Here is a 23,903-nt window from a genome sequence, read left to right on the forward strand (position 1 = left end):
CAAACTGGTTTTAAAAGGAAGTTGTACAAAAGTTCTATATACAATAAATCACACTTAAATGGCACTTAGTGCAGTAATTTATCCTTCTATCCTTTCTGCATGTGTTCTCCATGAATTTGCAACAGATATCCACTAGATGGTGATCTTACCTAAGAATGAGTCCAAATTTCTGAAGATTGTGCCAAGTGTATAGATTTGGAAAATTTCAGGCAGAGAATTAAATTGCAATCTCATACACTGTGATACTTCTTGAGCTCAATATACATGGAGGCAGATCCAAGAGAAACTTTAATGAAATTAAACTTACCCCATTTAACCTAAACAGGATGTTGACTACATCTTTAAAATTATAGTGACTATCTTTTGGATGGAAATACAATATTTAACATTCTCTGTTCCTGAGCTGTCATTGTTTCGGATATGCATCAAGCCATTGGTTTCCCAACGATAAATTACATGTAATAATACAAGAATAATTTGAATAAATTATATTTAAGTAAATGGAAATATAAAAGCAGTTGAAAAATCAAAGAATAGTGGAAGTTTAAAACTAATTTGGCAGTCAGGGGGTTTTACCTCTGTCAAACTTTGTTAATTGCATGCTTTGAAGAACTTTTGATTTTTAGTTCTGCTGTAGCCACCTAAAATCACTACAGATGCTTATGTGTTTTGCAGATCACATTCAGGAACATCTCCAGATAACACTGCACCACCACCACCCCCTCCAAGGCCTCACGCTTCTCATTCTCGGTCGTCATCTTTAGATATGAACAGATCCTTTTCAGTTACCCCAGGTAGATATGCTGTGTTCTGAATGTATAGTATTTTTCAGCACATGTATTCCTGAAGCAGACAGTTCTTTTTTCTCTGAGGAATGATTTAGAATATTGATTTTTAAAGCACCACTTCTGAATAAAAAAAGTTGCAAATGTTGTCATCCTTACTGTTTTGTTTGTATTAAAATTTATACTGTCCTTTACTTAAGTAGCTAATTTAAAAGTAAATTCTGAATTCTGGTGGTGTTGTTTTTTGGATGAATGTGGGAAGCAAAGTCAGAAAATAATATTCTGGTTGTACACTCACATCCAGTGAATTGCATGTGCCAGTAAATTTTCAAAGGGAGTCTTTTTGGAATCACATGTATTAAAGATGGGTATTCAGTATTTGACTTAAAAGGAAATTATTAAAGTCACTTCTGCTGCTCTGTTTAAGGAGTTTTATTGGACTTCTGACTTGTCAGTACTTTAAATTCAGGATCACAAACTATGAGAAAATAACTAAGAACTTGTAATGAGGGTAAAAAAATCCTAAAGACTAAGATACTAAAACCAGAAGAGTATGACCATGTGTGTACAAGATCCCTGTTCTGATTAATCCTGGTTTTGTCTGTTTGCCAGTTTGAAAGGAGGTGAAATTACAATTATGGGCCCGAATATGACAGGTTAATATGTGGCAAAATGCAATGTTTCTTCATGTTGACAGTTAAGAAAATTTAGTAGCACTGTAATGTACAAAGTAACAATCTTGGCCAAATGTGATGTGTCTTCTACAGGACAGCAACAGGCTGGAGTTGTTGCCTATCCGCCTGCAGTGCCTCCAAGACCACAGCCTTCACAGGTGATGTCACTTCCAAAAAAATCATATTCTAACTTGGTGCATTGTTTTTATGTAACTGAGTTTTAATATATCTCTAAAGTGACTGTCATTGCTTGACTTATTTTTGAAAGCACCAGGATGTGAATGATGGCAAAACCTAGACTACAGCCAAGTGTTAGTATTTCCTAAATAAAATAAATTTTCTAGTGGAACTATGGGTAGGGATTAAGGTAGGTATTGAGGAGGAATGAGTGGCTCTGGAGCTCTGAATTGTGGGAAAGAGAGAAAAATTATTCTTTCACATTTCATTGTCTATTCCTGTATAGTGCATATGCTGTAACAAAGACTGCGAGAGCCATTTTCCAAAGTTTTGCAAAATAAGGCTTTGTCTTCCATTTGTCTGGCATAGGGTAGAGCTTTACATAATACACCTGCCCCCCAAAAGGAGTGATTCCACTTCTTCACTTGTCACAGACTTGGTGATCTTTGCAGTTGCAGTCTGAGTGATATCAGTTAGCTGATTTGGTAGAAAGCACATCTTGAAAAGGTTTTTTTCTTTGTCTTAGCCAGCTGAACCCTTCACCTGCTGTACAGTTCCAACATGGGACAGATAAAATTGCTTTTTAGTTGTTTCTCACCAGCAGCTACTTGTTAGAATCTGAGTTACCAGCAACTGGAGTCAGTCATTGATGCAGAAATCATCTACAAGCATTCAGAAATTATCTAAAGGGAAGAAGGAAGTGTACAAGGACATACATATTCCACACAGTGATTACATGAGCACATTTCCCTGTGAAACTAGACTAAAAGTCTGTATCAAGCCCCCAGAGGCCAAATGGCTCTCTCACAGCAGAAATATTTATTGTTGAATGAGTCTAGCTAATGCTACGTTACATCCCTCTTTGGTCTTATTTCCTGGATAATAGCATATCTGAACTTCCTTTCTCTTAAATATTTCTGCATGCATGTCTTGCATGAGATGCATGTTGTCCTACTGATAGTACATAAATTTTTGTCCACTAAAAAGGCAAATAATCTTTAACATTCTGTCCCTTAATATTTTATTTTATTGCAGGGCACAGGTCCTCATGTGCATCGCTCAGTGGATGCTGATGGCCTAATAGCTCATACCAGTACCTCACCTCAACAAATACCAGAACAGCCAAATTTTGCAGACTTCAGCCAGTTTGAGGCATTTGCTGTTTCAGGTGTAAACAAAGAGGAAGAAGATGAAATTGAAACACACTCAGAAGTCTTGCAGGTGAGTAGAAAGGAATATCTTGTCAATTGCTTTAATACCACCAACAGTTATGAGACTGTTAAAACATATTTCTGCTGTTCTCTGTCAGTGGTGTGTTGTTTGTTGGGTTTTTTGTTCTGTTTTGGGCTTTTATGATGTCTCAATCCATTTCTAGAAAGCAATTACATTGCACGCTGCTGCACTTATTTAGTAATTGCCAAACGCCTAGGCAGAAGGAATTCTTTTCGTCTCAGGTCTTGATTGTAATGTAAAAGATTTTTATGCTTATTAGCATACGTGGGCACAAACATAATTGTGTTGGTAATACACATAATTTGAGACTTAGCACAGGAAAAACCTTTCTTCTGCTAATCCTTGCCAGTCTTCCAAATGACTTGCTGGTAATTTTAAAATAATGTCTTAAAAAAGACATGCCTTAATAAAGGAGATGACTGTCATGTATTGTAAACATCTGCTAAAATTCCATTAATTTGCTTTTTTTCAAAGTCATTGGACAAACAACTAAAGTGAATAGAGCTCTGGCATTCTTCTGTCATTAAAGATGTTTTAAAAAAACTTGTTTCCTACTACAGACATAGGAATTGAAAGTTTGGAAGCATTAGTATTAATGTCATTGCTAGCAGCTATTGCAGAAACTACTTCATGTTCTCCTTTGATAATTTGTAGCTTTTATCCAGATTGTAAGTTCTCTGGGACACTTCTGCATCCTCGCTTGCAAAAGTCCCTGTTGTGCTTTAAAGTTCTCCCAGCTGTCAGCAGCATGGTCTTGCTTCACTTGTTCAGGAAGGTCAGTAGCTCCATTTGAGCACTCTCCATGTACCTCATTGCAAAACCAGCTATGGTAGCTCAAGATGCCACTGCAAACTGCTTAAGTTAAGCTTGCTGATTGTTTTGCATTGAGGTCAATGTGGAACAGTCACATTGTGTTCCATTGGAGGGATTAACCTTTGGCAGTGACAAATAGATAATGGTGGTACTGTAATAGCAGAAACAGCTGTAGCAGTTTGTGGTCAGGCCACAGACTCTTTTGTGCTATACAGTGTCTCATGACATTGACTTGTGTTTCTAAATGAGAATTGAACTAGAATTTTAGGTGTTAACTGTATTAATGTATCAGAACACAGCATACTTGTTTCTATTCCAGTTGTTGCCAAATGAAGTGTATGTTAAGAAGTAGATTTCTAAATACAGTTTATATTCCTTTAGGTTGAAAAGCCCTCTGAGTCTGCAAGTTCTCTTAGAGTTGCCAAAGCAGATGGAAGAGTTGAAGACAAAGCACCTGCAAATGTCCCCAGTAGTGCGGTAGGCAAAGTACCCTTGGAACAAAGCGCAGTTGTCTGATGTATATGAAATTAAATGTTTGTTTTGATTTGCAACAGCAGCTTTATATGTGTCCACTTGAACCCAGTTTTCTAAGCCCAGTAGGTGCTTCAAATAGGCATGTGTATGGTGAATTTTTGCAGCAGATGATGATGATTAGATTTATTCTTGAGACAGCAGAAAAGATACTTGTAAGTTTTCAAATTTTTGAAACAGATCAAAATGTTTAGTGAAGAACTTGATTAACAGTAGCTTTTTATTTGATTACAGACATATAATTGCTGGGGGGAAAGCGTGTTCTGCGTTGCTGTGTGTTTACAGTACTCACTTGTACTGTGGTTTTTCTGCTTGCAGAAACAGTTCTTTGTCAGTGTGAAGCAACTTCCTAGCCTTTCACCATGTGGCTGGATTTAGTAGTTGAGGTTTTTTCCAGACCAAATGAGAATGCAGCTAGATCTCCATCAGAAAATACCTGATGGGTTGTGAATTCAGTTGCCTCAGTAACTAAACATGAAACTCAAGCTACCAGGTTATAATCCAAATAAAATGTAGTTTCAGAGAATTAATAGGCTGTGTTTTCCTCTTCAGGGTAAAGGCACTACCCCACTTGCTCCACCACCGAAGCCTATTCGTAGAAGATTAAAATCAGAAGATGAGCTAAGACCTGAAGCTGAGGAACATACACAGAAAACAGGTGTCATAGCTGCTGTTCTTGCTTCACAGCCATCTATTCCTAGGTAACCCAAGAAGTATATAAATACATCTGTTACTGGAAAGATTACATTTAAACAGCATACACACTTTCTGTTCCAGGAGTTACAAACAATTTCAGTGTGTTTAATTTAGATTAATTCAACAATTTAACAAGTTTTTGGTTTTTAAATATGGTCATCCCAAAGCTGCTACTGCTGGGAGACTTTGAAGAGATTTTGAATTTTGAATTTTTGATTTTGAATTTTGGAGTGTGAAACTTTAACTTCACAAGTATGTTGGAAATAAGTGGTGGAAGTATTAAGATGTAGCTTTTAATTTTAAATGGTTGCTATGAACAGTCCAAAATGTGCAGTCTGTCTGTCCTAATATGAAACTAGTCTACTGCAGTAGTCATTTGGAGGAAAATGAATGTGGTTTGCTCTGTTGGGCCTTCAGAAAGTTGATAATGACAAGTTTTTAAAATGCGCTGTGTGATCTTTGATTGAAACCAACTATGTGTGCATATATAAAACTTAGATATCTGTGTTTCCATGCAAACAAACATGGTTAATCAAGCCAGACAGAAGTGGGAAAATTTAACAGTATAACAAGTAAAAAAATTTTGAAAAGAGGATTCTGCTCACTTAAAGAATGGGGACTATGAGTGAGATGTTCAGCTAAGTGGCAAAATTACTTATTACAGTACTTCTAATATCTTCTCAGATCAGTGGGAAAAGACAAGAAGGCAATTCAGGCATCAATCAGACGTAACAAGGAAACCAACACTGTTTTGGCCAGATTGAACAGTGAACTACAGCAGCAACTAAAGGTAATTCCTTAGTCTTTGTCTGTGTAAGAGAAGAGCTTCAGAGAGCAAGATGTTAGTGATGCACAGTAACAGGCATCTCTGCAATCCACTGATAAATGTAATCGAGGATATTGATATGAAATATTTAGCTATTTTTGTAGCTCATAGAATATACATATTTGTTACAAGCTTTGTGAAACTACAAATCACACTTTTGCTGCTACGATGCTTATTTTTCAATGTATTGATTTGCTTTTAGCTACAGCAAAATTTTACCTCACATTATCAATATTAGGTTACCTGTTGTCTTCAATGCTTACTTTAAAAGCAGTACTGAGAAGAGCAGCTGAAGTGGTTTGTGTTCTTCTGAAGGAAAAAACAAGCCTTAAAGTCTAAATAAAATTATAAATTATAAATGTTTTTAAACAAATACAATAATCTGAAATACAAAACTACTTGCAGTTTAATAATTAGTACAACAATAGTAATTTGTTTGTCTAGGTCAGCTGTCATTATTTTGAAGCTATCTGTAGGCATCAGCTTAGTGTCTTTTGCCTGCCATCTTTCTTACCTAAGATATATAATTTTAACTGTGAAGATAATTTTTTAAAAATATCTTAAGTGAAAACATGAACTAATATGATACTGTCTAGAATGGAATTAGGTCATTTGAAAAACTCAAGCCTGAATTTCACTTGTTATTGTTCATGAGAGTCAAGGTGCATAAAATTCACATAGGAGGAAAAACTGGGGACAAAAACTGTGAGTTTTCTAATACACTTAATTCAGGTGAGAGCTTATCCCCTTAACATTTTAGATATCATTTGAAAATATTATAGTTGGATTTGCATCTGGTTACACATTTGGGTTTGGGTGGTTTGAAAGACAGGAAAAAATACTTGGCATCACCTTGGAGCCAAGTACTGATTTCCAATGATAAGTAATTATCAGCCAGACAATCTTCTATTCAGTTTCTGAGAGGAGTTACTGAGAGTCCAGAATATGAGTTAGTTTTCAAACTGAAGCAGATTTTGAATGCATGAGGAAATTTTCAGTGCTCATTCTATGTGGACTGTCAGTAGAAAATCTTTCTTTTGTAGGATGTTCTTGAAGAGAGAATCTCCCTGGAAGTCCAACTGGAACAACTTCGACCCTTCTCTCACCTCTAAGCCTACTGCCGTTAACTGTGAATTTACTAATTTTGAAAGGGGTAGTGGTTTCAAGGCCTATTTAAATATCCATGCATCTAGCTCAATGCACTCTATTCTACATTAAATGTTGTGGTTCTGTTTTGTCAATTTGTCCACTTTTGTATTTTAAGTATTTTAATTTCAGTACAGAGAGAGAAAAAAAACCTACTTTTTTCTTGAATGTGACACTGCCTCTCACATCTTTCTCTGTGTGCATCCATGATCTTTGTTGGACTTGAGTTTGCAGAGTTTGTCGCCAAAATTTCCAACTGGAATTTTTTCATGGATTTTATTTTTTTTTTCCTGTTGAAACATCTTTGCAGAAGAGGGTTGCTAATCAGTTGATTTTAAGCACATAAACTCTTAATTCACTATGGCATTTATTTTACTGTGCCAGAAAAGAGGCAAACTACTAATCTGTCATCAGCCAATGTTACTTCCCAAGCTGCCTTTCACAATTGGAATATTGTTCACGATTCTAGAAAGCCTGCCTCTTTGCAATTCCCCAGCTTACTCAGGTTCTTGCAGGCTGTTTGCCATATCAACTGGATTGGATTTTGTGATTTTTGTTGCATACATTACAGACTATGTAACCACAGATTGCCAGGTGTTCACATTTTATCCATTTATCTTCCTGATTCAGCTGCATGTGTAGAAGCATTTATGGCACAATTGGTAGTCTATCAAACAGGTCTTCTTTAGTTCTCCCCTTTGTGAAAAGAGTTGGGTGTAGGTCCCAAACATTAATTGCACATTATCTAAGCACCACCTGTAATTGCATGTCTCACACGTTACCTTTTAATAGCAGATCACATCCACCAGTCTTTACTATAACAAATTGTATTGTCAAGTAATGTGTCAATACCTCTATAAACTTCAAATTCCCGGCAAAAAAAAAAACAACAAAAAAAATAGAACAAAAAATGAACAGTTTTTCTTCTTAGGAATTCTGGGGTACCTTCTGTCATCTTGTTTCCAGGCCTTACTTCTCTGGCATATAGACAGGCTTCACTATTAACAGAGTTCCTTGAGTGTATCTTGCTCTTCAGGTTGATGTACTGTATTAGGATTTGTTGTATATTGTACGATACACACATTTTGATCTCATATGTAAATTTGCATTAATTGCTGACTAACAGCAGATATTCTATTTAATGGCTTCTTCTGGCTGTGGGATCATAGATGTTTAACTGCATGGATGTATCTCTGCAGAATCAGAACTAGCAATTGTGTGATTTTTACACCAATAAAACAGCACAATATTTTAATTTTGTTGATTCATCTTTACCTGGGAATTAAAACTCATTCAAATAAGGGGGAGGGCTTTATTACAGGTTTGCAGGTGATTTTTTGTAATTTAGTGGCATGTACAAGAAGTGATTGATCTTAATTTTGTGGCCATTTTCTTCCCTCATTTTTAGCTGTTGATCAGAAGTGATTCTCTTGGTAATCTGTGGCTATACTCCTTTTGTATCCTCCTGTAAGCAAATTTAATACAAATGTAATTTCTAAAAAGTAAATGTTAGTATTGACTTGGGTCAAATATATTTATAGTTCTTTAGGCTTAGTATCTGGTTTGATTTCCTCAAAAATTTCTTTAAAAATTAAAGATAAATCATCCTCTGTTAGCGGTCCTTAACATCACTGTCTCACTTTTGTGCATAAATGAAATTCTCTTAACATCTGCTTCCCTTCCAAAAGGATAGGTCAAATCAGATTTACCACTGGTTATGCTGTTACGGTGAAAAATAAGTATTTCTGGTTTTGGTTATCATAAACAGACTGGATAATTCTGGTGAATTTTTACTACTGTAACTTTTTCAAATATCATGGAAGTGTTGCAGATGGTTTATGTATATAATCTAAAGCAAAATTCTCTGATATGAAAGTATGTCATAAATGCATGAAAGATGGTAGTTTCTGTTTGCATGTAAAGGGATTAAGAAATGATAGCTAAATGGTCACAAAGGTGACATATAAATATTATTTAAAGTGCAAGGCTTTGACTTCAGAAAACTATATATGAATAGGGAAATGTGAAGAAAAACCCAGCAAAACAAATGACCACCTCCCCCCCAAAGTAAAGTAAAACCTTAAAGTTGATGGACCAATCACTTCTCTTATAACTGACAAGTAGCAGGGACAGAGTGGGAAGAAGTTTTTCCCTTTTTTAAAAAGTGGGAAAAGTGAGTCACTGCAGTTAAAGAATGTTGATCTTTTGAACCAACTGTATCTTGTCCATAGTTTATTTTAAAGTTTAAAATACATTTTAAAAATAGCACTATTTTCATATTAATATTTAAGTGTTAAGCCTGTGTTTATAGCAACAGGATTCTTAAATCAGAATTTAACATTTTAAGCTTAAATGTGAAAAGCCTTTTACATTCAAATGTTACATGTACATATGAATTTCTCTAACATCCATATCTTCCTAATGACAAGTTAGTGTCTCAGGTGAAGAAAATCTGAACCTTTTTGTGTCTTGCCAACAAGTCTGTTTTTAGAAATTTTTGTGGATTACTTTTGATGCATCATTCTGTACATTTTAAACCAGTTTTTCATGATCAGAAGACCTTCTAACTGAAAAACTACTTAATGTCTTAAGAACATCACTGCCAATGGTGTTCAAAAGTTACCTCATTTAGTAATGTAACCCAACTTTAATCCCTTATAAAATTATTTCCCTGTCTTCTCCATTTCTTTGATCTTGATCCAGCTACTTGATGCATTCTTTTGTATGAACTTAGATTGTAAGCTCTTTGGGGCAAGGAATTATGTACAGTACAAAAGAGGTGCTCTCTCTATTGCAAGTATAAATGTAGACTACTAAATAGTATGGAGTGTGATTCATGCACCCAGCTGGGATGGATGGACAGCAGCAGGCCTTTCTGAAACACCTGGGGAATGGTTTTCTCTGGACTTTGTCATTGGAAGAGTGTCTCTCCTCGTTTGATTTGCGTTTCTTTTGTGTCTCCTAATAATGTGCCTCTTTCTTCATTCCACCTGCTTTGGAGTTGCTTTTTTCTCCATTCATTGCCTATCTTTGGACTGCAGAGAAGATTTCCAAAATGCAAAGGTAAAAAGCTGAAAAGCCGCTTTGTTTTGAGCAGTATTCTAAGTCTATCCAATGTAAGCGAGTATTTTCAATTTTTTTTGTACTTCACATGCACCTCATTTTCCTTGCAATTGTGATGAACTAGATGATCTCATATTACTGAAAATGTCTTATGTGGGATAAACAAAGTTGAGGTTATAAAAACTTAAAACTAAAGAAAATAAATTTGCAGCATTGTTTCTTGTGTGACATGTCTCTGTCCCTTATGGATGGGGTGTGCTGTGTTTCTCTACATTTAGAGCAGAGTTGAGAATTACTCTTCTGGTTTCAGCTGTGCAGTTTGTCTCTAAATGTCACTTTATGGGTGGCCTAGCCTTAATCACTTTTTCCTAAAATGGTAAAAAATAGCAAATCATTGTCTCCTGACTCCCAGCTCATTCTAATCTTAGTTTCTAGTGGAACGTAGTTTCATGAAATTGTAATGTGTTGCAAAAGCACATTACTTCTAAGTGAGTAATAACAATGCAGTTCTTACTCTGTGGGGAAGATGAGAAAATAACTTGTTTATTTTGAATATATTTGCATGCTTATGCAGCATGCTTGTCTTGCCATGTATATTGATGTACCAATCTTTTACCATACAGCTGTCTAGAAGAAAACCAAGGACTTCATTATCTAATAACAAAAAAAAATTAAATGCTATGTTCTCTTAATAGTCTTAACAATGAACTAGGTATTGTCCAGGAAAGATGTTAATAATGTCTATATACCAATAACCGAATGAGACAAGGTAGGGTTGTCCTGATAGTACACAAGCAAAATATAAACTTCACAGGAGTCTTCGAATTAATTGCCTTTGTTTGGGGATATGGAGGGGGGAAGTTGAATACTGTGTAATTTCCTTTCAGTAATATTTCTTTAAATTGGCAAAATGGGTTTTAAAGATGCAGTTTCTGCTTTAAAGGTAGATTGTACACTATTTGTACCTAAATCATATTATGATTGTACACTAGTTGTACCTGGTTGTACACTGTGTGTTTCAAAGTGATTTCACAGTACCTTTTTCCAGCCTACTGGTATACAGGTATTCAATGCCTTGCATTTAAATTCTTGTCCAAAACAGCCTTTGTTTAATTATAATACTAAAAAATTGGGTACTGTGACTCTATGAAATAAGACGTTTGTGATCTCACAGCTTAAATGCAAAGCTTTAAGAAGACTCTTAGTACTGTTTATCACACTTCACCAGCATTCTGGGCTACAGAAAGCTAGATTAATTCTATTTCATCTCTGGTAAAATACATTCTTGACACTTTCACTCTCAGAGATATTGATTTGTTTAATCTGGAAGCTGCTGAAATTACTCTGTTCTTTTGACTGGTCTCATTTCTGAGGGGCTGATGAAATTACCAAAACATCAAAAATAATAAAAGCAACTTAAGCTGACTTTCAAGTATGTTGATGGAAACCCAAATTTTGGCATTACTGCTGTTGAACCACGCGTGGCTGTATTGTTTCCCAGTCTGTGGGAGGTGGGAGATGCATCATGCTCTGCAGTGCACGTACACTCTTTGGTGTATCCCTTAGCTCTGCAGTGGTGCCTCTTGCTTTCTGTCACTTAACCTCAGAGGTCTGACTGCTTTTCTTTCTTCGGCTCAAGTAAGGCTGCATTTAAACTGACAGAAGAGGGGATGGTCCATGGGGTAGAACATGTTCACTGTAAAAAGCTGCACTCTGGATCAGGACTGTCTTCTACAGAGAGCCTGTGGTTTTTAGTGTCCAAACAAAGGCAAGTAAGGAACACTAGCATTTGAAAGACTGGTTGCATATTGAGAAAATAAATTCATTTCATATTGAGAATCAGTTATTTTCCTGAGAGCTGGGGGAGCAGGAAGTGGAATAAACATTACAACAGCTGCTGAGAACACTCACCTAAGGGCTTCTGAAGGCCTAGCATCCTGACTGGCTGTGTCAGACTTAGCAAGAAATTTATGTGTAGTAAGGAGTTCAGCAATATATGATTTTTCTGCAGAAGGCAAAGGAAATACTTTGGGAATTCCTGTGTTAACTTAGGTGTGTGTTTCATTAAAATGCTATGAAATTCAGCACTAATAAGTGCTTCTGTGCCTTATTTTGCATAGCTTGAGCTGATAGAAAGCTTGAGTTAATCAAGGTATGGAAATACAGAGTGTATTTCAAGAAACAGATGAAAGGAATTTTGTAGGAAGTTGTAATTCATTATATTCTATCAGAAAATGCAGAAATGCTATGCCTCAAGCATGTTACTTGTTTTTTCTGTTACATATCCTGCCTTTGGAAGAAGAGTGGTTCAGTTTATAACAAGCCTTTCTTCTAGAGCTTCAATCCATTGTCTTTCACTGCCCTTGTGAAGGAATTTGGTCACCTGCCTCCTCATCCAGAGGAACCAAGAGATCATAGACCAATCAGGAGGCCTTTTTGCCATAGAAGGGTACCTAAAAAGCACATATTCCCTGGTTTACTTTGCATTTAGCCTTTTGGGATAAAGTAGCATTAAAGCAAGATGTTCTGAGGAAAAACAGTAATTATTCACATGTCATTTTTTTCAAAATTAAGAGGCTGGTAATTTTGACAGATGCTATGGTTTTTATGACATTACCTCCATAGTGAATTTGCTAATCAAAAAATGTGCTAAAATTTATAATGTCTCAGAACTTTTCATGTCAAAAGTACCAATTTTGTCAGTGTTTATCCTTTTTTCCTCCAGCTTTTTAGAACATTGATTTTTTATTTTTTTTTAAGGTTTTAAAACTTCCTTTTTGCAAATACCTCTTCATGTAGATTTTCTTTTCTCTTGTGGAAAAGATTATTACATATTGATTTAAGGGGGGTTGCATTTCAACTGTCACAGCTCAAAACTGTCTTGATCTGAATTAATCCAAAGTGAGTACTGTCTAAAACTGAAAGTAGATGTAATTTGGATTGTAAGGTAGGATTTTGGGTTTGAAATTTTCATGAAGATGGCATAGATTTTTGTTCTAAAATACACCTATTTTCCTTCACACATGCATTGCAATTTTTAGAGTTCTGTGTAATATTTCTTGTATTAGCACTTGCTTAACTGTTAGACTGTGTCTGTTTTAGTATTTTGACTAGATTCTGCAATATTGCATTGATCAGGGTGATCAGATAATTTGCAAACTACTCATTCATTCAGTCTGGTCCCATCCTCTCAGTTTGTTGGGAATTGTTATTATTTCATGTTCTGGTTTTTGTTGGTTTAATATGATTAAAGAGCTGTAAATTGGAGGTCTCATATTAATCTCACTACTTCTAAACAGTGGGAAAATTATGGTCTATTGCAATGACTAATTTTTAAGATTTAAAATTTATATCTAATATCAACTACTAAAAATATAAGGTTTTTATTTTGTTTTTACTTAGGAGAGAGAGATGTGCAGCTCTTGTGGATGTGTGCCACAAGTCTCTTTGTAAAGCTTTTTTTCAACACAGTCCAGTGCTTATTTAGAAATCTGCAATGTCTGGTCTCATTGCAGAATCAGTATTTCCCAAAGGAGTGAACCTTAATTTCTTTGACATGTTTCCTGCTTGGTGTTTTCCTGTGGGCTTCTGCTACCAGACGAGTCCCTGGGATTGCAGGTGTGCTCCCATTGGGCCAGCACAGCTGAGAGCAGCAGAGGACCTTTGCCACCACCCTGTCCCTCTGACCTCTTGCCAGCAACAAGCCTGGTAACTGTCCCAATCCCCCTCCACATCTATTGTAAAGCTCTGCCAGTGAGCCCTGCTACTTCCTGAGCAAACACTCTCCTCCCTCACCGAGAAGGATGATCACTCTCCTCACATCAGGGGATGCAGCAGGCCTGGTGCTGCATAGGCAATGGCATTGTCAAAAATGGCAAAATTTTGGCAGTGGCACCATAAAGAGGCCATGTGATGCCATGCACTAAGAGACTCAGCCCATCTGTTTCTTCCAGTGTTGTTGCCTTCAACTGGAAGTACAGAGGAGAATGTAACTTGTGCCCCAGATTCCCCACGATGATGCAGCAAAGAACACCTTCTTCCAAACACCAAACCCATTTATCAGTGTGAGTTTTTACACCACAGCACTGGCCTAAACTCACACTATATTAAACATTTAATGTTAATACACTTTAATCTCCATAAACAGCTCTTCAGGAAACAATATAATAGAAAATGAGCTCATTTTCTGCAGCCACTTACATACTTTTCTAATTACAAAAGACTTTCCAGAAATATGTTACAGTAGATTTTTTTTCTTTTCCTGCAGGAGCCCAGAAATGTGATTAGCTCATTACCACATAAAAGAGTTCAGTATCTCAAAAGTCTTGCTACAAAATTTTCTTGTATGAATCCAGAAGTTAATAAGCACCAACCATTAAAGGACTGTGTCAAAGACACAAAGTTGTATCCAGGAGGAGGTAAGGGGAAAAGAATTTCTTAATTTCTCAATTATTTGCAGTTAATGCATTCTTTGTGACTTGTAATTGCCCACGGGCTTAAAATTATTGAAGGGGCTAATTCTTGTATAATTCTAAACAGCTGCTTGAGAAAGGTATTTGTTTGTGTCTGTATCTCAAATTATACCCTCTATCCTTGCATAAATTGCTACACAAACAAGATCAGGACATCCAGCATGTTTGTAAGTGATTTGAAATGTGTTTGAAATAGTAAGCCTAAGCAGTTTGATGTCAGAGCCCAAAAATGGAAAAGAGCTGCCTCTAATATACAGTATCTAAATGCTGAGATTTAAAGTGTGGTTTGGGACGAGTGTGCGTTACAATGCTGCAATACACTGCACTTGCTGGCAAGAGGCTGCTAGTGAGCACATGCTCTGCTCCTGCATCCAAGTGAGCTGCAAGAATACAATTTTGTTTGTATAACTGCAGCTCTGCTGGTGACATTTGCCACACCTGGTATGAGGCACGAGGCTAAAAGATGCTACTTTTTTGCTTGTTGTTCAGAAGTCTGCCCAGAAACAAGAGCATAGCGCTGATGTGAGAAGGTGCTGTGCAGAAATGGTAATTGCCCAATTACTGGTCAGAGGTGTGCATGCAGAGAACAAACATCAACCTTGGCATCACTCTGTGAGAAGCTTGTTGTATTCTAGTTCTCTTAAGCTGACTTCGGATTTCACAACACCACAGGTACATACCCAGCTGCAGGCAGGGACTCCTAGGTACATTTACCAGCACGCAAACTCCTAGAGAATCTTGACAATGAAGGAGATAAATTGCGTAAAGAACAAGAACAACCTGAGGGGACAACCACTGGGATCCCTACTGGTTTCTAAATCATGGAGATTTGCCTGATAGGTGAGGCAGGGAATTTGCAGCTGAATCTGTAGCCAGAGCCCTCAGTGGTGGTTAAAGGATCCTTCTATCCCCAGTGTGCTGCACAGTCCAAAACTACGTCTTGTGGCTGAAGGAGCCTCTTCTCCAAAGATGCCGAACACAAGAAATCTTCTGTTCCCTGGCCACGTGCCCACTCTGGGCTGATGAAAGCTTTGCATTCAGGTAGAAGGCTAAAGATTCCATTCCTTGTTCAGTAACTGTAAAATCAGTGTGGAATCTGAATGTATTACCTCAAAACTGAATATAAAATCAATCTAGAACCAAAGGCATGGTTTGATGGACCAAGATAGAAATTTTGGATCTAAAATCAGCCTGATTTTACACTAATACAGATTTTTTCCCCCTCTGGCTGTGCACAGAAAGATTATAACAACAGTAGCCTATTTACAACATCAAAGTAACTACAAAATTGATTATCCTGGATTTATTGAACAGTAGCTATTTACCCAGTTTTGGAATTTCACAATACTTAATTTATGTAGACTGCTAGCACGCATGCTAATTTAAATTTGGTGAGATTTTATAATTATTCATAGTATGGAAAAATGTAAACTCTGCAGACATTTGGACAATGCTAAAACTCATCTTCCAATAGCAGCTTCTGCAAATGAAACATCCTATATTTAAAGCTTTTCACTTTATTAACAATAAATTAATCTGTGGCATCACCAATCAACAAAACACTAAAGAGATAGTGAGCAGATTGTCTGTATAACGATCAGAAAGGCAACATTATCACTACCTTCATGAAAACTGGAGAAATGCCAATGAACTTACATACATGTACCACTTGCAACCATATGAACACTGAGCAGAAGAAATATATTTTCAAGTTTCTCCAATTTTTCTGTTAAGTAAGGCAATAATAAGTACAGCATCACAATTAACTACAGCTCTAGGTATTGAGCCCTGACATAATGCAGTGCTCAGAGGAATGTGCAAAATAAACACCTGGATTTGCACTTTGATTCTTTGTTGTGTAAAATTAAAAAACAACACTAAGTCACAACTCTTCTTGATTCCATTGTCCAGAAAAACAAAGCAAAGCTGGAGAATCCAGATTGACAAAGATGTTCTCTCTCAGCCTGTAGTACCATTTGGAATATCTTGAGCATCGGCTAAATGTAGCTTTTGGCTGAAGCAAATCAAGTGTTAAGGAATAACACTTTCACATACAGATAAGGCATAAACAAGACAGCAGTGTTACATGAAACTCTGCTTACTCTGGGGTATGCACCAGTCCAGACAAACTCTGTTCTGGTGAGTCCTATGCTAGTTCCCCACCAGCAGATTAATATTTCTCAATGACACTTGAGCATTACATATCTCCAGCATTAGCCCGGGGATCAAAGGTGATGGCAGATTATTTTTATCACTATTACATATTATTATCACATTCCACTTGTCCTCTTTATGAAGTCTGCCTTAAAGAGCTTTCCACTGATATGCAGGGAATGTAGATACCAGTGCAGGATATTAAGCCCCAAAAATTAGAGCCTCGCCTCCACAGTGCATACAAAGTGTGTAACAACAGAAATAACCAGACTGCAGAGTAAACTGAGTGCTACACTCCTCCACTGCCATCCTGGCTTATCAAAAGCACAGTGTGAAAGACAAGCTGAGACATTCAGCTTAATCTTCCTTGTGGCCTAAGAGCACACATTTGTTCAGTTACCTAAGCTATGCTGAAGTATCTGACCCTAGAAATAAAAAATTAGGTCAGCTCACTCTCCACAGTCAAGCAGTGATAAACAACCACACACATTTCTAGAAAAAAACTAAAAGGTAATAGAATTTACTTATCAGTGGGACAGATGCCTCTGAATATTGCTGAAGCAATATTACTATGGATGTTTGTTCCAGAATGTCTCAATAACATGCAAACAGAAAGACCCTGCTGCTGATGGGTTTTGCCACTGACAACACATTGTAGTACACAAGTGGTACATGGTAGCTAAATAAATCACCAGGTGAAAAAAACAACCTATAATTAGATGTGTTAAGATACAGTCACTTATGTATTTGGAAGAACCTAAAAATTGATGCTGTATTATAGTACTAATTTAGAAGTACAGCATCACAATTAACTACAACTCTAGGTACTGAGCTGTGCAATGCTCAGAGGAATGTGCAAAATAAACACCTGGATTTGCACTTTGATTCTGTGTAAAATTAAAAAACAAACAACACAAAGGCATTATCGAAGGAATCTGACTATTGTAAAGACGTCAGTTACTAGGGAAACACTGCAATTTGACTACAGTTAGTAATTATAATGCAAAATAAACATTTTAGAAAAAGGATACATAGATGAATTTAGTTCTTCTAGCTGCAATGTAAATGTAGAAATTAGGAGAAATAGCACTTCTGTTAGCCAAAGATATGCAACAATTATGCTGCTATGCTGAAATAAATACATTAAAACAATGAAGGAAATAACTAAGAGTTTGGGCTGAAATGTATGATTTCTTACAAAAATCAAATCAAACCTACACTAAATTCTATACAATGAGCTAAGTTCCAAATTAAGTTTAAATCTACTGATCTCAAGAAATTTAAAGACATTTTAACAGTTCTGTTTTTTATGGAAATACACTAGATAAACTGCAGAATATACAGATCTATATTCCTTGTTATGTGTCACCTTCCCCAGAGGCAGGAGGATGGACTGCAGGGAAACTGGTTGTAGTTCCCTAGTACATGGGCTGTCCCTAAGCAGGCTGACATGCTCGGGCAGCTTGCAGCCAGCCTGCTCCCTGCCCCAAAGCAACCAGCAGCTGTGACAAATGAAAACAGCTCCTGTGTTTTCTCAGAACCAAAAGGAGGGCAGGCTGCATCTTGGTTCATTGAAGAGCTACGTTCTCCTCAACTGCAAATCACTGCACGCACAGGAGCGGGGTTTTCCTGAACCAAGCTTTGCTGTGGGCTAAGTTCCGTGATTTCTGCCTTCCCAGTACTTACATCTGACAGCAGTCTATCCAGGTTGGAATCACTGGCTAGTTTTCTTTTATCTTCAGGGAGTTCTTCCATCTCCCCATAGAGCTCCAGATTGAGGCGAGCAAGTTTCTCCTGCATACTCCGCACGTGCTCCATCTGCTCTATGGAACATTCATTTCCTAAAACAACAGGCAAAAACTTTATTATATAAAGAAACCCAAAAGAGAAAATGAAGGTGTGGAGATGCAGCTTCTTAGATCAGAGAAAAGAGATGCAGCTTTTTACATCAGAGAATTTAAACATCAATGTTATAAGTACGTTTGCTTTCTTGATGATTTCTCACTGTTTCACTATTGAAGTTTCTGTCGTCCTATTTGATGTTGTGTTGTGCCTAATTTACAGTGGCTATCCCAATGTTCTCTGAGTTTTTTAGAATGCATGTGGTTTTTCTATACTCTTGAATTTTTCTCTGATTCAGAAAGGCCCTGGTTTTTAACTTAAAATTTAGTCAAAAAAACCTGCTTTCCAATTCTGATTTATCTAAAGGTTGCTTTTTTGGAACAGATGGTTTAGAGAATACAAACTTCTCAGGTTCTTTTGTAAAATCAGTGTGAAATTGACACACTGACCTAACACTAAACTTGCAAAAGTATGCATGTATTTTTCTACTTAGTACAAGGGAGAAAAGAAGCAAAAATGTGCAATGTTTCTTCTAAAACCTCCATCAACTCTGAGGCTGTAAAAATACTAAGACGCTAAGACAGAAGAGTAACCTGGGTAAAATGCAGCTTGTACTGAATTTCATAAAAGTTGTTACCAACAGTTTTAAATGTTCATATGCAACAAAACTGGGCACTAAATACAGTTACTTCTTCCTACATAAATAACTGATTTTAAATTTGGTATCTTAAGGAAAGGTGCTTTCCCACTGGAAGCAATAATTAAATGGCATATGAATAATCTCACAACACAGACAACCTTACAATGGGACTGTAATTTAAAAATTCAGCAAGATGTATTAAATATGTTGATTTCATGTGGCAGAGTCCAACTGACAGCTGGCAGTCTTGTTTGTCCACGCAGCACATTTGTTTGCAAATGTTACCACTGTACAGCTACAAAAAACAACTATTGTACACACACAATTCATGCACTTACCAAATGCCTGAAGTTTGCCAGAGTGGAAGTCATTCAAGAGACTCAGAAGTCCCCTTTCCATTTCCTGGACATCTGATACATCTGTGAGAAAAGAATGCTGGATTGGTGCTGCCTGTGCCCCTTTTGCTTCACCTCCTGGAGGTTTGGCTTTCTCTTTGATTACGCTAAAAAAAAAAATAATTGCACAAAACAAATATTATTTCCTGCTTTCAAGTTCACTGTAAATTTGAAATGTAAGGAAGTGTACATCTGAGCTTTGAAAATTAAATGGGAAATACACAGTGCATAATTCAGTCACTGCTTTTAAGACAAACACTGGACCACCATCTTGTCTTACAAACAAAGAACATCAGTATCTCAACATTTTGATAATGCAGAATGAAGGGTTGCAATAATCTGCTTTCCTGCTCATAGCAGGAACCATCAATGGACCACATCTGTGATGGCCATCTTAGTAATCTGAAGCGGGCCACCATTACCCAGCAGTGACACGCAGGGCATTAGCACAGAGAAGATCATCGAGTCCAACCATTAACCCAGCACAGCCATGTTCACCACTAACCCATGTCCCCAAGCGCCACACTCACGATTTTTTAACATTTCCAGGGATGGTGACTCCACTACTTCCTCAGGCAGACACTATCTACATAAAATCACCCAAAAAGCACCTGCAAGCCAGAGAGAAACCCCCTCAAAAATCATACTCTCCTCTTGCCACAAACAACCTATAGACTCCAACCCATGTGGAAAACAGCTGGTTATAAGCTTTGGAAGGTGACCTTGCTTCCACACAAATTTTCTTAGAGCACTTTCTTTCAACCCACAAATAACATCCCAATTTTGAAAATCTCACCATCAAAACCACTCTCCCACTACTCCAATATACCAAATGAAAGTAGTCCATGCCCAAACATCAAATTGCTAAAAATACTCTACAACCCTTCCTGCAAGAAAATCATGAAAATTCCTGGATCTCCCATACACTTCTCTCTAGACATAGCACTCATTCAGAGCACCATATGCTCATAAAAACTACATGGATGAAAAATAATAACCATGTTAAATCCCTGTGAACACACAACCAATATGGAAATTAAACACACAGCTACCAGTGAGAAGCAGCATGTTCCATCTCTGACCCAGAGACAGACAGACAGACAGGCTGCATCCTAATACAGTTTAGGTAGGAGGCTGTCCTGCAGCCTTATGATGAATTGTTCAGAACCTGATCCAGTGAAAAAAACTGAGCCTAAAAATTTTAATTTAGAATACTATGGGATATTAAAAAAAAATCACAGACTTAAAAAAGAGGATTTAATTAGTGAAGATAATGGGGTTTAAAGCACAGTAAGCCCTACCCTTCCCATGCTCTGCAAATTTTCTCTTATGGGAAATAATAATTCTTTGTCCAGCCCAAGAGCTTCTGTAGTCTATAAAACATCATGTAGACTATATGCTATAGAAACGACTGGCAGTCCAACAACCACCATACCCAGTTCAACTCAGAGCATCTCAATTTAGGTTCTGCTTCAATTTCAGACTTAATGGTTTGTACAGCAGACAGGTCATCCATTTTTTCTACCTGATTCTAATGTTTAATAAAATATACTACTGGTCTTGGAAAACTTACTTCATTGCATTCTTGCAGATAAAGTGAAAATTAATTAAATACTCTTACTCCATTATCACAACAGCAGTTCATCCTCACATTATCATGTCAATTAGCTCTCCTGCTTGGAAAGTTCAGACAACTGTCTGTATCAGCACTGCTTGGCAAGTTTAACAATTGTGCCAGAATGGCCAGAACTTACAGCAAAAAAGGACATTTTCTTCCCTAGACAATCTTGTGGACTGCAAGAAATTAATTTCTAGTAAATCCCAGGAGAATGTTGAGCAGACTGTTCAGTCAACTGCAGAAGCCACCAATTTATAGCACAGTAGTATTTACTAATATTGCCCTCTAAGTAGTAACACGGTTTTCCTGAAAAATAATGTATAGATTTTACACTGCAGAAATTCATTATTCATCAGGCAAATACTGCATCCTTCAAACAGACTCTCTGTGCTGATGCTGACAGTTCTGTATTTAATCTTCTGCTAAAACTCAGAGGTCAGTCAATTCTGCTGCCTCTCTCCAGCTAACATTTCACTTTAAAATTCCTCTTCATTTATTTATCTACTGTGTCTGCCACAGCCAAGAAACACATTTTCTAACATGCAGGTAAATTAATGTTCTCAAACTGAAACCAACATATCATCAACAAAACACAAACTATTCTGATGTGGTACTTTCTGAAGAACTGAATGTCTCTCTTTACTCAAGACTCTGCCCCAGCTGAGAGGTCCCCAGTCACAAAACACCTGGAAATTCTGGAAATTCCAGTTCTAGCTCATCCTGTTCAATTTATGACCTTCATTTCCTGCTGTACTTGTCAGTTCCAACCTTGCAGTCGTGTAATATTTATTTGTCGCTCACAGCTGTACATCTGGGGCTCTACTATCTCCCATATGATGCCCAAATCTGACCACCCAACTTGAGTCTTTCACCAGTCACATCAGGCTATATTCAGCTAAATTGTTGTTGGTATGGGTTTACAGCACTGTGTAACATTTCATTAAGCTTACAAGAAAAGCGTAAAACACCTTCCTTTGCTGTAAAATAACCATTATATTGCATTAAACATAAATCATGCTGCTAAAAAAGACACATCATCAAAACTTTTCACAAGTCTGAAACTCTTCTGTCACAGCCAGTCTAAACATCCTTTAGACTGTCTTAGTTTCTAGCTCTCACTCCCTCTAAGTCTGCAGATGCCCCGAGCTTACCGTTTTAACTTTGGTTTTTGTACGGCAGGCTGTGGGGCAGGGTTGGAAAAGGCTGTACTTTTACTGACTGGCACTGAGCTTTTCTTGGAGTTAGCAACCTGAGCAGAGTGACTGGAAGATGATTTGGGGCTCCTCCTCTTGATCTTCCTTTCTTCCATTTCTTCCAATTTACTGCATCTAGACCAATGTCTTCATAGGGAAGAAAGTGAGGGGAAAATCCATTAAAACCACCATTCACAATAAAAGCAAGTGGAAAGACAGCTTGTGGAAAGGAAACCTGTAGTTCCTTCAGAGATGAGCAGTCACTCATTTCTGAGAACAAGAGATCCCAGTTTTCAGGAGAACCTGCCTGGCCTGCTTGATGAGCAGAAAGGGCAGGACTTGAAACCCCCATCAACCAACCTCCAAATGATCTCAAGCGTTGTGTCCCGTGGATTACGCCTCGGAAACACCACGACTGCTCAGGCCCACAGCAGGAAAAACACCGCCAAGTGCTGTGGCACGGGGATGCTGCCACCCATCCGTGCCACAGCACCTCCCCTGCTGAGGGCAAGCCCAGCCGATGCCGGGCTGCTCTTGCTGTGACGCAGCTCTTGTTACTGCTGTTCTACACCTGCTATTACTGCTACAGCTCTCGCTGTTACTGCCCTGACTCGCTTATTGTATTATTGCTGCTTACTGTATTGTTATTAGTGCTTATTGTATTGCTATTACTGCTTACTGTATTGCTATTACTGCTTACTGTAATGTTATTACTCCGGCACTGCCGACGGGCCCTGCCCAGCCCCGCACGCACAGCCCACCGTGTGCGGTTACCGGGCGCTCCTCGCCACCTCCTCGCCGGGGAAACGCCTCTGACCCCCGTTACACCTCGGAAGGGGCAGAGGGCGCCGAGGGCACGGCGACGTGACCCCCGGGCGCCATCGCGGACCCGCCGCTACCTCCCGGGATGAGGAGACCCCTGCGCGCAGCCCGGGCAGCCGCAGCCGCGTACAGCCGCTTCATTACCGCGGAGGCTCGGGACGCGGGCTGCGGTCCGGGAGCAGCGGGATCAGGACGGAGCCTCCCCGCCCGGCCTCAGCCCTGTCCCCGCGCCCCCCGCCCCGCCGCGGCGCGCAGGCCCCGCCCCTACCTGAGAGAAGCCCCGCCCCCGGAGCGCGCGCGGACCCCCGCGGAAGCGGCCGGCTCGTCCCGGCGCGCGGACCACGTGACGGCGGGGCGGCCCGGCGGCGCCGTGAGGTGCATTGTGGGAGTCCCGCCCCAAGCCACCATTTCCCCCGCGGGCGGACTACAGCTCCCAGAACGCCTCGCGGCGCTGCGCGGGTGGGGCGGGCTGAGGGCCGACAGTCGGTGGCTGTCAGGGCCGGGGTTTCTTCCGAAATATCTGATCCAAGTGCAATCGTGTTAAAAGACCGCACTGCCGACCTGGTCCCTTTCCCAGCTGACGCCGTGCGGTAGCGCTCTGCCTTCTCCCATGCTCACTCCGTCTCCTGCTTGTAATTACACCCCAGCCACAGCCCGCTCCATACCGAAGAGGCCTCGGCCGCTTTTGCTTTTTAGGGCTTCACTGAGCAGCGGGCACCTCACATTAATGATTTATGTGGAGCCGCAGTCAGGGGCCTGACTCATTTGTAGCCTTTGTTACCTGTGTTTATTAACAAATGTTTACAGCCAGTTGAACTGTGCT

General features: G+C 38.6%; 2 protein-coding genes across 16 annotated transcripts in view; one reads left to right on the forward strand and one right to left on the reverse strand.

Moving 5' to 3' along the window:
• The window catches only part of REPS1 (RALBP1 associated Eps domain containing 1), a 62,656-nt gene extending 52,487 nt beyond the window's left edge, over positions 1–10,169 (forward strand). For 11 of the 12 annotated variants that reach the window (XM_041469671.1, XM_041469672.1, XM_041469673.1 and 8 more), the window contains 7 exons: positions 676–794; positions 1,553–1,617; positions 2,672–2,857; positions 4,064–4,159; positions 4,766–4,914; positions 5,594–5,699; positions 6,779–10,169. In XM_041469671.1, the coding sequence (XP_041325605.1) occupies positions 676–794; positions 1,553–1,617; positions 2,672–2,857; positions 4,064–4,159; positions 4,766–4,914; positions 5,594–5,699; positions 6,779–6,847 (790 nt within the window). In that variant the 3' untranslated portion in view covers positions 6,848–10,169. The remainder of the gene's footprint in view (positions 1–675; positions 795–1,552; positions 1,618–2,671; positions 2,858–4,063; positions 4,160–4,765; positions 4,915–5,593; positions 5,700–6,778) is intronic. The other variant, XM_041469683.1, reaches the window with a different exon arrangement.
• A 5,535-nt stretch (positions 10,170–15,704) lies between these two features.
• CCDC28A (coiled-coil domain containing 28A) lies at positions 15,705–23,439 on the reverse strand. 4 transcript variants are annotated; one of them, XM_041469687.1, is made up of 6 exons: positions 23,349–23,439; positions 22,217–22,405; positions 19,391–19,554; positions 18,257–18,411; positions 17,602–17,624; positions 15,705–16,430 (listed from the first exon to the last, which is right to left on the reverse strand). In XM_041469687.1, exons 2-6 carry the CDS (start codon positions 22,372–22,374, stop codon positions 16,376–16,378), a joined length of 555 nt encoding a protein of 184 aa, XP_041325621.1. In that variant the 5' UTR covers positions 22,375–22,405; positions 23,349–23,439; the 3' UTR covers positions 15,705–16,375. The 4 variants fall into 4 exon arrangements, with proteins under 4 accessions (XP_041325621.1, XP_041325620.1, XP_041325618.1 ...); XM_041469686.1 differs by lacking the exons at positions 15,705–16,430; positions 17,602–17,624; positions 23,349–23,439 and adding an exon at positions 22,959–23,334 and having other exon boundaries at positions 17,655–18,411; XM_041469684.1 differs by lacking the exons at positions 15,705–16,430; positions 17,602–17,624; positions 23,349–23,439 and adding an exon at positions 22,619–22,911 and having other exon boundaries at positions 17,655–18,411.
• Between the last annotated feature and the right edge of the window lie 464 nt (positions 23,440–23,903).

Source organism: Pyrgilauda ruficollis, unplaced genomic scaffold (genome assembly GCF_017590135.1).
Source record: "Pyrgilauda ruficollis isolate IOZ18807 unplaced genomic scaffold, ASM1759013v1 scaffold24, whole genome shotgun sequence".
In the NCBI taxonomy this organism is placed as follows: Eukaryota; Metazoa; Chordata; class Aves; order Passeriformes; family Passeridae; genus Pyrgilauda; species Pyrgilauda ruficollis.